The sequence below is a fragment of the Centroberyx gerrardi genome, chromosome 12 (assembly GCF_048128805.1).
Source record: "Centroberyx gerrardi isolate f3 chromosome 12, fCenGer3.hap1.cur.20231027, whole genome shotgun sequence".
NCBI lineage: Eukaryota > Metazoa > Chordata > Actinopteri > Beryciformes > Berycidae > Centroberyx > Centroberyx gerrardi.
In genome coordinates, this window is record NC_136008.1 from 25,924,571 (window position 1) to 25,938,587 (window position 14,017).

The following is a 14,017-nucleotide window of genomic DNA, read 5'->3' on the forward strand; positions in this document are numbered from 1 at the left end:
GGCTATTAATATACGATATGAAAACGACCCTTTGGATAAAAGACAACTGTATTTCCATTGACTTCAGATTCATCCTTAAATACATTCTGTAGTTACTTTTGTGTTACAGTCGTCAAAATGGCTTTTATTTGGAAAGCTACAACCGGAAGCGCTATTTTTTATTTTGGCTAATTTGACAGTGATCATACAGCGTAATAGTAGTGATTTGACTGGATCATTAGTCGCCTCCTCTTTGTCACTATTATACCGGACCGCTACAGCATGTAGTGGTTAACGAGGTGGACAAACCGTGACCTCCAGTCAGATATCGATGCCAGGCAAATGGCCTCCAATATGAAAAAAAAGGAAAACATTAAGGTCAACCCCTCCTTAAAAGACCCTATCCTCATATAACTGGCATCATAAATGTACCTAATTTAGGTCGGTGTATGCAATTTGTAATCTCACAAGGAAATTCCATAACATACTGCAGGGAGGGAAATAAAGGAGCCAACTATCACGTCTGAGACCTTGCTCTTATGCCAATGTCTTCATGCATCTTCATCATACCTAACAGTAGGCTATAATAATAAGCAATACTTATTTCTTTACCCTATTAATGCTTTGCATAATGAAGTGTCTAAAGTAGCCAGGCCTTGTTCTAGCCTATGTTGATAGTAGGGACAATCTTCCCCTGGAGTAAAAAAATAAATAATTGTGTGGCACAATTTCAGAAACTTTCTGTGATCCTCAATGCTACAGTTGTATAGTATATTTTACTTACTGGGATTTATAGTACACCAACAATAAATAAAAATGAATATATGATATTAACATTACAAAAGAGGGATTCAATTGTTTGCCTGCTTCATCTTATTGAAAGTTAGTTTATGACTAAGGATTGGGCAGGATATTATGCAAAGGCTATTGTCCAGCAGCTGCAGTAGGCATCTGAACACAATGTTCACTAACGACCACGACCAATCCATAAGTGCATCTTTAAGGCAAGACCAGGGTTTATTTCAGAAGAGTTCAACCCACCACCACCCCTTTAGGAGGACATCTTTATTGAGGGAAGACCAATGTTTTAGATCAGAATAGTTATATAATTTTATGTAAGAGCTGGCTCACAATAAATAGGTACACAATGTACAGTAAGATAGAAATGACAAAAATTTGATTTTTTCCTTAGGGGGGGTTCACAGCAACAGACAACATGATTTAGTTCATTGTTTAAATTTTAATGTGAAAAAATTAAATAACTTCTGAACTATTAAACTATACAAAATATTTACCAAAGGCAAACTTATTTTCATTGATACAAAAATTGACATCTCATATTTACAAAGATTTACATGAAGAACAATTTACAATAGCAGTAGCACCACAAATAAATCAGAACCAACGTGAACATGTTTGAGAGTGTTTTTGGAGAGTATTTTAGAGTATTACCTGAGAGAAGCAAACAGGCAGAATCACATCAATGCATTTATAACAGTGTGTCTACAGGTTGCAGCAAGTTAAATTACATTTTTTGAAGACCTTTTAAATGTTGATCAGAATAAAAAGGCCAATTTTGCCACAAAAATAACCTCAGGCATGAAAAACAGTAACAGCATCAGAATAGAGGAAACTGTATTTAAGACCTAAAGGCTATATTTAACTATAGTCAAGACATTGAAGGCTTATTATTTAGACAATTTAAGACTTATTAGGGACCTGCAGACACCCTGTATTAAGAAGACTGTATGTAATTGAAAACATGTTTGTGTGCGATTGTTCTTGCCCAGTTCAACCTGTCACCAGAGTAGGTACAGAATGAGGCGGGTTTGTCTGAGTGCGTCTCTCTCTCAGCTCCTGACCTGTCTGCACACAGAGGCTATCTGGTTAATGCAGCTGGTGACGGCAGGGGGGACGCTCCGAGAGGTGTCCCCTCTCCACCCTGCGAGGGCCTCCAGGGCTTGCTTGGGGTTGCAGGGAGACAGGTCGTAGATGCAGTAGACGGCCGCTAGCTGGACCTCCCATGGTACGCCTGGATGGAGGAAGAGGTGATGGGAATATGAGCAGGGAATATGAGCCTCTGTCTCAATGGAATTGGATGGCAGGGAGAAATTCGGCAAAACAACACACACTAGAGGCTGTGTATCGGTTGCAACAAAACTGGATCATCCTGAATTCAGTGTGCTTTTTCATATTTCATACCTTCCGCCTGTCCATGCCTACAGAACGCGTTGATGACGCTGGCGACGGTTTTCACAGAGGAAACACACCTCTCCTTGATTCCTAGATGACAAAGGCGTCCTATTTAAAAAAAGAAAAGAAAAATTTATGAAATCCTTAACTTATAGTTGACAGACATTTTCAAGTTATGGTTTAGGTTATTCGCACAAAATGTTTTAGATTATGCCATAATGAGAGACCTCAGATCCTGTGTAGTGGAAATTACTCACCATGTCATTTCTACAAAAACAAAACAAAACAACTGACCTATGAGTCTGAGGACGGTGGCGACGGTCACGTCAGAGACGGGTGTGTGTTGGTCTCTGGGCTGCGTCACCCAGGTGTTCATCAGCGGCCACAACTCTTTGCTGTAAAAGCACAGACGATCAGCACAGGTGCACATGCTGCTTGTGTTTCATCAAGTTTCATATGTTTTTTTATTTTCTGCATTTTTAGGGGAGGGCTATTGTGAAGCAAGGAAGTGAGGAAGAAAGCAAGCCAATATGGTTTAGGAGGAAGGCTATTTTGAAGGAAGGAAGGAACAAACGAATGAAGCATGAAGCCAATATGGTAGAAGGAAGGAGGGAAGGAAAGAGAGAGTGACTGGGAGAGTAAGCTCACCCCAATACATTGTCATAGGTCCACTTCCACTTCTTGTGTGTACAAAGGAGGTCCAGTGTGAAGACTTGCTCCCAAGCCTCAGTGTCCAGGTCGTCCCCGTACCGATCGTGTTTTTGGAACGACAGGCTCGACCTGGCCCGGATCTCTGACACCGTTGTGGAGATCAACTGGTCAATGTCACAGGGAGGGTTCTGAGGAGATGCAGACAAATGTGTCTTTTTAAAGAGTCCTTTCTGCTTAATTAGTAAGGAAAGATGGGCAAGAGAGGGGATGACGTGATAAAGACCATGAACTGAATTCAAACTCATGTGAAAGGTATACAGGGTATATATTGACCAGTGCTCACTCGACCAAGACAATGAAATCGAAGGGAAGATCAGAACACAAAACAGCAAAAAATAGGAGAAGGCCCCTTTGAGTCATTCATCGACTTCAAATGAAGTCAGTCACTTCATTAGAAATGTAAAAGCTTGACATCATTAAAATAATAAATACAAACCATAATAAAATAACATCCATCCCTACCAATGTGTACATTACCTTGTCCCAGCCAAGGTATGCTGAAAGGCAGCTGAGGACTTCTTCTGGTGCTTTCAGTTTTGTGACAGCATGTATGGCCTGGCACAGAGGACTACTGTGTGAGAGGACATTGGGCCATGTTGTCACCATAAACAGGATCAGCTTGGCAGAATCTGGAAAATCTGGAGCAGGAAAGAGATAATATTCTATTAGTCCTAGAATACTAGTATTAATAATAAAAAAAAGGCATTAGGAAGGTCAATCAGTGATCATTTCAGCTCCAGTTTACTACTTAAATTCCACAAAGTAAAACGTTAACTGAACAAAGCACTATGGGTTCCAATCAACATGGAATTTGAAGATAACAGCTTAGAAAACAGGCTTCGGTGGCAACATCACCCTCTGGTGAGTTTTACATAAGAATAGGGGACTGAAAATCCTAAAACCACACAAACAAAAGGGGAAAACATAAGGCTATTAGACCCCAATCAGGATGACAAGCCAAGGAAACACTGTGAAAAAAACATGACTTTAACCAAATAATTGGAAACATAACAGCATTAGTGGGGCAACAGCATTTCTTTTCTGTCACAGACTGGGGCTTTAACCGGCAGGCAGAAAAAGCCCTGAATGTCATATTTACGGCATATAACACATGCATTGTTAACCTTCTCTGAGAATGTTGTAGGCCAGGTTGTGAGCCTTCTCCCAGTCTCTCCTCTGTCGACAGATCCCTGTGTAGACCCTGCATAGGGCCTGCAGGTGGTCTCCACTGAGCACCCCTCTCTTTGTCTTCAGCTTGTTCAAGATGGCCAACATCAAATCATCTGCTATGGCCTGGGGAGAAAAAGTACAACATGCACTTACATTCATGCAATATAGGATTTTCCCCCCAGCTGCAGTGCACAGCCCACTCCCCCCCAACAACAGTGTAAAGTCACTATATTATATCAGCCCTGCTTCATGCATCTGCTCCTTGCTCACCCATGTCTTCCTCTATCACCACCTTCTCCTCCTCCTCCTCCAGAGCCTGTATTTATTTGATAAGCTACCTCATTATGCATTACCGCAATAATAAAAGCAGAGGAACTGTACTACTTTTGTAAACAACTGCATTTCCCTTCAAATCAGCCCCCTGACTATAGAGAACGTATATAAGCATAAAACATCATACTTACCCAGCTGTTTTGACAGAACTCAGAGATGACCTCCTTCTCCTCATCTCTCAGGACAGGCTTTATGGACAGGTTCCCAACATATAGATGGCTCTTGATCACAGGCAATAGATCAAAGCACTGTTTTTCGATTTTTCCCAATGAGTTAACTATTAGAGTTTGCTCTGCAGGTTTTCCACCTTCCATGGATGGAGAGGTCATTTCATTTTTAAGCCCTTTGGACGTCAGATTCTGAGCTGAGATAGTCTCATCTGGACTGGTTAGAGTGGAGGAAGGCAATGCCTTGCGAATGAGACCACGGGAGCTGCTCTCTAGCCTGAGCCATTTGTTGTTTTTGGGTTGGGGCAAACTAACGGCAGGTCTCTTCTCTCCTCTCAGCTCCGTCTTGGTGAAAGCTGTGGCAGAGGAGTTGATGGTTTTAAAGCCAGACATCTGACCGACAGTTGTTGTAGGTGTTGTTCCACTCTCTGAAGAACAAATGCTGAGACTGACATTCCCTCTGAGAATGCTTAGAGTTCGAGCACGGGCGGAGAGTTCCGGATACATGGTGTCAAGAATCCTCATGGAGTTTTCCTGAGATGGACTGGAGGATGAGGAAGAGGAGGAATTAAAAGCAGACAAGGGCAGGCGACCTGGAACTGGCACAGCATGCTTTGGAGTGGCAGAGCCGAACTGCAGCGGCGATGAGGGGACTCCGTCCGGAGGAAGTGGACTGTTGAGCGATGGGGAGTTTTGCTGCTGACTGTTGCATGTCATGTAGGTCTGAACTGGAGTGGTAGGAGAAGCCAGCCTATCCTTGGGTGAGGGAAAGGAGAGTTTCCCAATAGCCTGCCTCGGATTGATTGGTTTGACCATCTTTGGAGGCGTCGCGCTCAGAGGGGCTAGGAGAGGAGGAAGCGGGGGGCCCATTTCAGAGCGAACTTGGCCTATGAACTCTGGTTGAGCTGTAGTTTGAGCAGGTGTACCTGCTGTTGGGCTAGTTAGGGAGGCCCTTTCTCCAGTCATATCTGGGCTGAGTCTTTCAAGAACTACTTCACATGAATCTACAGATTTATTTGGTCCACTTGTGGTAGCAGCGCTTTGCTTCAGTGAGGTAGTCTGGCTAACAGTCGGGCTAAAAATATATTTGCCCACTTTCTTGTCATCTGAGTCTATTCTGTCCTTAGGCAAGTCTAGGAGAATAGCTTTTTCTACGACATCTTCTTCCACTGACTTGGGCACAGGCTCTACAGTTACTGTGTTGGTTGTGAGGTGTTCACTCTTAGTCACAGACAAAACATCATTCCCTCTTTCTGGCTGTGTGTGAGGTTTCAAAGGGTGCAGTTTGACAGTGGGTAACAGACATGAAGGACTCAACTGCCTGCACAAAGAATGCGTACTGTTCTTCATTGATTCACAGACAACAGTCTGTTTTGTCTCTTGGGAGTCAGAAAGAGAAAGCCTGTTATGCTTGGCTTTGACTGTACTGTCCAACGTCTTTGTGGAAACCTCCTTTGTGGAAGGAGCTTCATCATTTGCATTACCAGATTCCTGGTGAGTGAGGGGCTCTTCTGCATCTGCCATGTTGAATAGTGCAGACTTCTGAGGTGAAAACCTTCCAGATGCTGTACCAGCATTTGACTCTATGGGAGAAGCTGGTTCCTCAACCGTTTCGGCTTTGTGTGCTTCATCCCCAATTGCCTCCCCAGGAAGTTTCACTGAGGCATCATTTTCATTTCTCTCTTCAGGTTTTTTATCGGAGACACCGCTGATGCCGTTGCTCACCGATACCTCAGACAAACAGGGCTGATCTTCAGGCACCTCTGTGTCCTCGCTAAGAGACCCTTTAACATCAGTCTCCTGGGACTGAAAATCCACCTCCATGGCGTCTTGATTGCCCAGTCCCAAACCACTTGAATCTTGACTAGTTTTCCCCTTTTCTGCATCATTTGTAACCTCGCTGCCTTGCAGAACGCCAAGGCATGTTGTGGAAGTAATTGGCTGTGTATCTGATACTGCTTCAGAGACTACAGCGTCATTACTTCCTTCTATTGGTTCTACTGGTAGTAGTGGTACTTCAGCACCAATGACATCACAAGTACTTGCTACTGTATCCATCTTTGCAACACACGCTGATTCATCTCCCCCTGCCTCTCCTTGAGTCTGCTCCTCTGATTCTCCTCCAGTATCTCCAGTGTGACAAAGTGGAGTTGTTGAGATGCCAGTGTCCACAGGCAGACTGCTGTTGGGTTTTACATTGGAGGGTGGCTCTTCACTTTCAGCAGTTAGTGAGGCTATCTCAACCAAAACTGTTATGTCTGATGTGGAAGATGACGATGATGACGGTGCTAATTGCATAGTTTCAGGCCATTGGTCAGTTTGCATGACTTCTTGATTTTTTATCTTTGCATTGTCTGCACCGTCTCTTTTTCCCTCTATTTTAGTAATGTCATTCAACTCATGTTGCCCAAAGTGCTTGCAATTATTTTCATTGAAAGTGTGTTCAATCCTCTGTGTTGCGACCACTGGCGAGTCCATAGTTTGCTCTGTCGGTAGTCTAGAAGATTTTGGATGATGGCTTGACTCAGATGTTGTGATGAGTAAGGAGTGCTCTTGCTGAAGAGGAAGGGAGTCATTAGTGGGCTGAGGACAGTTTTCCTTCTCTCCATCCTCTGTCTCAAGAGAGTCCACCTCTCTGTCCTGAAAGAAATAAGAAAAAAAGACATAATACACACATTTTGAGAGGTGATCATAGATTCTATCTGCTGTGACTTTTCTGTAAATTACTTGTTCATTTATTTCTGTGGATTTTTCTAAGAATTGGTGCAAGAATTGGCGCAATATAATAAAAGGATTAATAGCAGCAAGTTGCACTGGCTTAGCATTATAAGCAGGGCAAACTGCCTATCAATCAGCAAGAACTGATATTCAAAGAATTCACACTAAATATAACTTAATTCTCACCAAGTCAGGCACTGGGGATATGCAGGGAAGCAGCGGCTTAAACAATTTCAGTATCTCTTCAATAGAATTTCCGTGACTGTCCAAGTCAGCAGATGAGTCCTCCATTATGTGTTCCTTAGACCTTCGCTTGCCCTTGTTTGCAGTATCCGTTTGTTTCTTGCCACCTTTGCACTGCGGAGATGTTTGGCGCTTGATGGCTTGCAGCACACATGGAGTAGGCCTTGATGGTGAACAAGTAGCTTTTGACTGTATGGGGAAATATTGGGATTCACGGACTCTGTGAGAAGCAGACTGGGACCGGTCACATTTACCCAGCTGAGAGTGCAGTCTGTTTTCTGGAGGAGAGGGAAACACCTGCTTGGAACTGACCTCTGAAATCACAAGAAACAGAACAGTGGAATGCTGGATTACAAATGTTTACTGATGACTTTGTATGCAGTTTCCTAATCCTGCACAACACTTAATGAGGGGATTGAAAACAGGAACATTTGACTTGATCCTCTTAAGTTTTCAGGGGCTGGTTAAGAGATATGGGTTCACATCAGGATAGAGATGACACGTTTTACAATATATATACCATTATAACAGTTACAAATTGAGAACTTAAACTGAAAAAAGTCATGAAGAGGGCCGGCCTGATACTGTGATAAGAAAAAGAAGAGTTATGAGAAAGAAGTAAAAAGAATATCAAAGATGGCGGAAGAATATCAGAAGTCACATATTTGCCCAAATTACAGCCAGCACTGGTGCACGAGATTGTGTCATGTTTCTTCAGCACCACCCTGCATTCAGTCTGACCTTTGGTGCCAATGGCAAGTCATGAATTCATTGAGTCAGCTGAGAAGTGGGTGGACTAGTGGTCGTTTCATACTAGGCCAAAGAGTGAATTATTTCAAAAGTATAGATATGCAGCCACTTGGGGAACAATTATGACTGTCCTGCCATAGTCAAGTCAAGAATGGTGAGGTTTTTTTCCACCTACATAGTTACTGTATATAGACAAAAAAAGTGATTGCATTACTCTTGTGTTCAATATGGTCACAATGCGTCCCTGACCACCTCTGGAGGTAGTGGGTGATCAGATTACAATCTGTCCTCAATGCGACTTGGGTGCATATGTGGTTAAGCGCTATCCAATTACAATCTGATCATTCAAGATGTATATTAATGGCAGATGTAAAGGGGGTCTTACAGTCAGACTTACACTGTGGACTCAATTTTTGAGATAAAATAAAAAAATTTAAAAAAACACTGGATTGTTTATTGGTGAAGGTCTGAAGATAATTTATAGCAAGTTTGATGTCATGTGAACATAAAATGTGTGAAGAGTTAGCTTGAATTACTTTTAGTTTTCAGAGAGTCATTGACTTCATAACTGACTATAAGTTACAGTGAAGCAATGATTCTTCACATATTGATGGATGTATTGAGAATAGTAGAGCTCTGTAGGATGTATCACTGATTTCTTGCAGATTTTTGAATTTTTTTAATTATATTGATTGCTGTAGAACCACTATGAGGACAATTGACCCTGGACATGTGTGCAAAGTTTTTGTGCATTTTCATGCATGGGAAGGCAGTTTTGGTAATAATAACAATAATAATAACACAGAGATACAAGAGGGACCAGCAGAAGAGCTGACCAGCCCCTAATAACGATGCCTCACCAGGGAAGTGCAATGTGTTTGCTGACTGCCGCTGCTGAGGTTCCACACATGCCCACAGATTCTCCAGCAGTGTCCTGAACTTTTCTGTGGAACACACACAAACATCCACACAATGAAACCTAAAAACTAGAACAATCTGCTTTATGGTTAAATGTAGTGTATGTGAATAGCTCATCCAGTTAATGTAATACATCATACAAAGCAATAATTAAAGTGAAGCCAACTGCATACCCTTGTCCACTTTAGGCTCCTCAGGTACACTTGCTTGAGTTGATGTGCTCATGAATTCTGTCCAAAAATAAAATCATAATAAACATTTTGATTTTGTTTGCAACTCAACACAAGTGAGAATAAAATGCTGCTGTTAATGGAAAAACCTTGTGACTGCAATTTCAGTGACTTTCATGTTTTCACCTGAACTAGATTTTTCTATGGTCCTTTCATAAGTACAGCAAGTTTCATCAAACTAGGGTCCTTGAAACCCATTCAAAAACCATGATAAATTCTCAAAAAAGTGTTGTCAGTTGGAAAATTAGGCTATTTTTCTTGTATCCTGAAAAGCTGACATTGAAGAAACAAGGTTTAGATCCGACCACAGCGAAAAAGAAAGAAAGAAAAGAAACAATTTTTCTTACCTTTACTCCTTTCTCTCTCCAATCTCATCAGTCTCACCTGCCAGAGAAAAAAAAATTAAATTAAGCAAAAACTTAACACATTTTCAATTCAGATCTGCCATTTCACTTCACCAGGTACTTGTGATGTACACATATAAAAACCTGCTGGATTGACAATCACTTTGCCCACTGGGCAAGGCTTCCATTGGGATTACCAAACAAGCCCTTTCTTGGTCAATTGAGGTGCCAGTAAATAAACAATTTCCCCAAGTGGCTAAAAGACCAAAAATGAAAATGTAATATGCCTTTCAGTCAAAAACAAACTATTCAGTTTGAAGGCAGAAAATGTATATTCTAGCAAATTTTGACAGTGGAAAAAAAAGGTCCCTTTGGACTAAAATGACATGTTTTTAATATGATGAACTATTAAAGCTTGGACATTTTTTCCCCCCACTGACAGAGTGTTGCATCTAATGGTAAAGGGACATAGAGGTCATCACTGCACCTGAAGATCATCAATGTTTCTCCCTAGCAGGATCTTCTCTCTTGTCAGTTGAGATATTTGATGACTCTGATTGCTAACTGATTCTGAAACAGAGGAAACAGTTGGGCCATTAAATGAGTTCTACCATAAAGACACACATCAAAGACATTATGCACATAAAATATATTTTTTGTGTTGTCTAAGTTCAAATTTTCAGTACTAACCTTCAAGCAGTCTAAGTTGATTTTCAAGGTTGCTCTTTCTGTTGGTGGAAATAACATGCAAACGTTTAGCATAATTTATGTTTTAAATGGTTTAATTGCTCCTTTCTCACAAACAAAAGGAGATAAACAATGCAGCAGACACAAGCCCCGGACAGGACTGGACATTATAGCTCAGTGATGCGATCAAAATAACACAAAAATGCAGGACCTAGTGGGAGACAGGTGTGAAAACCATAAATGGATAAGTATAGTGTGTCAAAAGAACAGAAATCACATCCATAACATAGTGCATTATAATTCTTACATGCTTTTTGTCTTGGCATTCTCCGCTCTCAATTGTTCAACTTGATTTGCTAGTGCCTGAGATGTCTTCAAAGATGCCTGGAGAGGTGAAAACACAAAGTTACAGAGATTATGTAGTTTCCTGAGCTACATCTAAACAGAATAACATAAAGCTCATGAGAACAAGAGTAATGGCCTAATATCTCTGGCCAGTTATATGACTGCAGCAACCTCCATATAGAACTAAAAAAAGAAGGAAAGCAAAACTTGATCTGCTCAATTGATTCAAGGTTGTTAGGATGGGCACTGTTTGTTTTTTTTGCCTACCTGTGTTTTCAGCAAGTCATTTTCAAGTGAGGCCTTCTCCCTCTTCAGGTGTGCATTTTCAAGGGTCTGCTTTTCTGTCACTTCTATGCATGTGAAAGACAATTTAACAAAAAATCAGAGGCAAATTTCACACAATCTTGCTCTATAAATGGTGTGTATAAATTGTGCAATCATAAGTTGGAGCAAGTTACAATAGTGAATGCCAAATACCTTCCACATCCTTTAGCTGGTCCTCAAGTTTCTTATTCCTAAGGATAAGAAGCAGAATAATTAACATTCCACAAAAGACATAATTCAGTGTACGCGTGTGGTCTAATTAGGATGGGTGTCTTCTCTTACTGTGCCATTGTTTTGTTGTTCTCCTCCTTCAGCTTGTCCATCTCTTCAGACATCTGTCCATAGGCCTTCAGAGTGCACTATAAAAAATGAACACACTAGGGTTATGAAAAATGCAAAAAAATAAAAAATACAAAAAAATAGCTGGAAATATTGGGGAAAAGCTAGGGAAATTCATTTATAGATGGGTGGGATTTTGTGTTGCAGTTTTGTAAAAAGAAGTGTAGTCCTAATGTCTAGAGACAGACAAATACATTATGATCACCATTAAGAAACCCTTTTTAAAAAAGGTGTCCACAGATATAGGGCATACCTTCGTTTCTTCCAATTCTGCTCGCACCGATTCATAATCTGCATTCCGTTTCTCCAGAGTAACCAATTTGACCTGCAGCTCTTCCAGTTGTCCTTGGAGCCTGATCGTGTCACTGCATAAAACATGTTGGAAACATGAATGTGTTAAGCCAGTATCTACCATAGAGAAACATGATGATGATCTGTGTGCTCTGGTGCCTTACTGAAGCTAGTCGTCATAAAGTAACCAGGGCCTGACCGGTATCAGTGCACTAATATTATTGTCCAATACTGAGCTTTCACAGACACAGTCTGTCTATACTGGTATTTGTTTCACCGATAATGCACCCATAACAGCAGCATAATTAGATTAGATTTCAGCCCAATGACTGATTGTTATTTTTATAGTTTCTGTACACTGGACTTTCCAGAACAACAAACAATTCTAAACAAAATGCCAGAATGTGTCTACTTTAGATTTCAGCACAAGTTATGCAAAGCAACATAATAGCCACAAAAATAAATCAACTACCTTCTATTTACATTCATGCTCAGGCCATTTATCAAGGTATCCACATAGGACAATATTTATAGAGGTTCTGAAAATGACTAAGTACTATAATCACTCATCCCTCAAAAGCCAGAGTCAATTTCCTTTGTTAAATCAATGTTTCCCAGCATTTGAAATCCACAAACATGATTAGAGTATGTTCCCTCAGTGGTGTAAGTTTCTAAATGTAAAGGCAAAACATTCATCTTTAAAATGTGTGTTGTAGGTACCTTTGTGATCTTTGAAGCTGTAATGAACTGTCAAGGAATACACTTACAGACAACTTCACAAAGCAAACAAAAATTGCAACATAACATGTTTGTCAACTCAGTTGGACCAAGGGAATATGTACAGACGGCTCAAGTTATATCAAAAAGGATATCATTGCACTTCTCTTGATATTCACTCAGCAAGTGGCTAGGAAAGGGGGGAGGAAAACCATATTATGAGCATCATTACTAAATGATCTTCCAGCACACACACTGATTCAGACAGGATGGTACTGGGTTCATACATTCAGACCACCTGACAAAAGTATGGCTACAGTACTGCCTGCTCAAAGAGAAGAGAAACTTCAACTCAATTATGATAAATATGAGATTGTTACATTTGGCCAACTTTTCAAATTCATCAGAATCTTGGCAATTAATAAGAAACAGGCTACCAAGACTAATTTTTGTTTATTTTTGTGAATTATGATAAACAAGCCCAAAAAATATCCTCCCCAATTAATTTGTTGAAATTAGGTAAATTTCTATTCTTTTCAGACTCTAGGAAGAAAATATTTCATGCATTTAACGTTATTTCATCTCATCTCTGTTGTTCCTGTATTCTTGCCTCAACTGCAAAGCGCTTTCTCACCTGCAGCTGGTGCAAAAGGTAGACTTAACTACAAGTGGAGGAATAGATCTCATAACTCCAATTTTAGCTATCTTACATTGGCTTACAGAGGAATTTTGTTAATTTTGTTCCATTTATTTAACGTTAACGTCACTTTATATAACGTTAGCACCTTTACTCTTATGCCACCAACCAGAAGTCTCCTTCAGACACAAGAGGAATTGACAGTTGAAGACCACAGAAAGCTACGGTAACGTAGCTAGTTAGCTAGCACGGAAGTTATTGGCCAATACTTACTCAGAATCCGTAATTTTCCGTTTCAGTGCCAGAAAGGACGCCACATATTGGTTAAGGTTCTGCAATAAGAGATTAAAAGAAACATAATAGTCAGGAACATGAATAACTAAACAGGTTCAGGTTAGCAGGCAAGATGAAAACATAACAGGCGCGTCACCGCCGTCTTCTTACCGCCTTCCTCCAGATTACAGTAAACCGGGTAACTGTTATAGTTACAGTATTCAATGAAGTTATAGAAAATGCAGAGACAGCCTGTGTTTAAGATACAGAGGTAAACAAGACATAACTGACTCTACTGAAGAAAGGTGAACTCACTTGGTGCAAAACAGAGCAGTTTTGACAGCTTCCAACTGTCGCGTCCGCTGCAATTCGAACGATTTTGGATTGATTCTCTCCTGGCATCATGGTAAAATAAACTCCCCCGAATTCCTCAGATTGTTAACTTTATAGCACACAAATTAATAAACAGGTCGCCGGGACACGACATCCAGACAGGTTCATAACAACTTCACATTTTCGCGTCTCCCACGTTGACTAAGGACCCACGTCAGGACCCCAAGGGAGGAGCAAACAAAATGCCGGTTAACACACACGCAGACAATTTCTCAGCTCGCCAAGTCGTAAGCAGGTTTTGCTCCTGCTATTGAA

The 14,017-nt window shown here is 40.8% G+C and overlaps 1 protein-coding gene across 1 annotated transcript; it reads right to left on the bottom strand.

The window, feature by feature from the left end:
* Window positions 1-1,000: 1,000 nt before the first annotated feature.
* On the bottom strand, window positions 1,001-13,817 carry ice1 (KIAA0947-like (H. sapiens)). Its single transcript, XM_078287371.1, has 22 exons — window positions 13,685-13,817; window positions 13,370-13,428; window positions 12,615-12,649; window positions 12,463-12,481; window positions 11,705-11,816; window positions 11,395-11,471; window positions 11,266-11,303; window positions 11,056-11,138; window positions 10,751-10,827; window positions 10,447-10,484; window positions 10,244-10,326; window positions 9,760-9,796; window positions 9,356-9,412; window positions 9,125-9,208; window positions 7,458-7,828; window positions 4,518-7,193; window positions 4,008-4,176; window positions 3,361-3,521; window positions 2,821-3,011; window positions 2,467-2,567; window positions 2,182-2,280; window positions 1,001-2,011 (listed from the first exon to the last, which is right to left on the bottom strand). Exons 1-22 carry the CDS (start codon window positions 13,772-13,774, stop codon window positions 1,830-1,832), a joined length of 4,839 nt encoding a protein of 1,612 aa, XP_078143497.1. The 5' UTR covers window positions 13,775-13,817; the 3' UTR covers window positions 1,001-1,829.
* Window positions 13,818-14,017: the final 200 nt, after the last annotated feature.

What these genes read in the sequence shown, in the direction of transcription:
- ice1 (XM_078287371.1), bottom strand. Translation starts at nt 13,774, where the DNA reads ATGATGCCAGGAGAGAATCAATCCAAAATCGTTCGAATTGCAGCGGAC. An exon ending in ATGACTTGCTGAAAACACAG is followed by an intron (nt 10,828 to 11,055) that starts GTAGGCAAAAAA and finishes TCACCTCTCCAG; the next exon opens with GCATCTTTGAAGACATCTCA. An exon ending in GGAGCCTAAAGTGGACAAGG is followed by an intron (nt 9,209 to 9,355) that starts GTATGCAGTTGG and finishes TGTGTTCCACAG; the next exon opens with AAAAGTTCAGGACACTGCTG.